Below are 1137 nucleotides of genomic sequence, written 5' to 3' on the forward strand. Positions count from 1 at the left end.
AAAAAAAAAAAAAAAGATATTAGAAAAGAAATTGCTGAGTCAAAGCGTAATTACATTTATTTTTATACATATTTACAAAGTTCCTCCCAGGAAGACTAAACCAAATTATACTCCTGTACTTAAGTTACCTCATCTAGGTATCAACCTTTTCCTTCCATATCCTTTTCTGAAAGACTTGCTTTCTTCCTTTACATTGGCAGGTGGGGAACTGTTTCCCATCTCTTCCTACAAAATCAAAATCTCTATTTACTATCTCTGCCACTGCAGAAGTCCTTAGGTATGTCCTGAGAGGCTGATTCCAGCCATGCCTGCCCCTCAATGTATTGCCTGAATTTGGTCTTTCTCGGTGTCCCAGCAGTGCCACCTATTTTGGTTCTCTAAAAAGGATACTTCCTATTTCATCCTCTTGTGTGAGGTAGGACTAAACCATTGCCACATTTCAAATATAGGATAACTTTGAAGTCTGGCATACAGCAGAATCCTGCGTGACTGACGGAATGTGCACATAAAGAACTATATCATTGACTCTTCTCTCTCTTAGATGGCAGTGAGCAAGGTGTTTAATCATTGTTTCTGTGCAGATGGCTGCCTTACTCTTGGGGAAGTTCCAGGGTCTGATTGAGAAATTTTATATCATTGATTGCCGCTATCCATATGAGTACCTGGGAGGACACATCCAGGTGAGATTGCACTGTGGACATTGGTGGGGTTGAAGTCTAGAGATAGCTCTTTATTTAGTAAAGTGTGTAGACAAAGGGTCCTATGAACACTAGAACTGAAGCAGAGATTATACATTTGGAACACAGCAAAACTGAAGTCTTAGGCCAGGCACGGCAGCTCATGCCTGTAATCCCAGCACTCTGGGAGGCCGAGGTGGGTAGATTGCCTGTGCTCCCGAGTTTGAGACCAGCCTGAGCTAGAGTGAGTCCTTCCTCTCTAAAAATAGCTGGGTGTTGTGGCAGGCTCCTGCGATCCCAGGTACTTGGGAGGCTGAGGCAAGAGAATTGCTTAAGCCCCATTATTGGAGATTTCTGGCTCGGCGCCTATAGCTCAACCGGCTAAGGCGCCAGCCATGTACACCTAAGGTGGCAGGTTCGAATCCCCAGCCTGGACCCGCCAAACAACAATGATGGCTGC

The 1137-nt window shown here is 44.5% G+C and overlaps 1 protein-coding gene across 1 annotated transcript in view; it reads left to right on the forward strand.

Annotated features, from left to right (window-relative positions):
* Positions 1-1137, forward strand: part of CDC25C (cell division cycle 25C) — a 36431-nt gene that overhangs the window by 32202 nt on the left and 3092 nt on the right. Inside the window, exon 9 of the mRNA XM_012807076.2 lies at positions 582-680. Coding sequence (XP_012662530.1) covers positions 582-680 — 99 coding nt within the window. The remainder of the gene's footprint in view (positions 1-581; positions 681-1137) is intronic.

The sequence above is a fragment of the Otolemur garnettii genome, unplaced genomic scaffold (genome assembly GCF_000181295.1).
Source record: "Otolemur garnettii isolate 467f Iridium unplaced genomic scaffold, OtoGar3 scaffold00003, whole genome shotgun sequence".
In the NCBI taxonomy this organism is placed as follows: domain Eukaryota; kingdom Metazoa; phylum Chordata; class Mammalia; order Primates; family Galagidae; genus Otolemur; species Otolemur garnettii.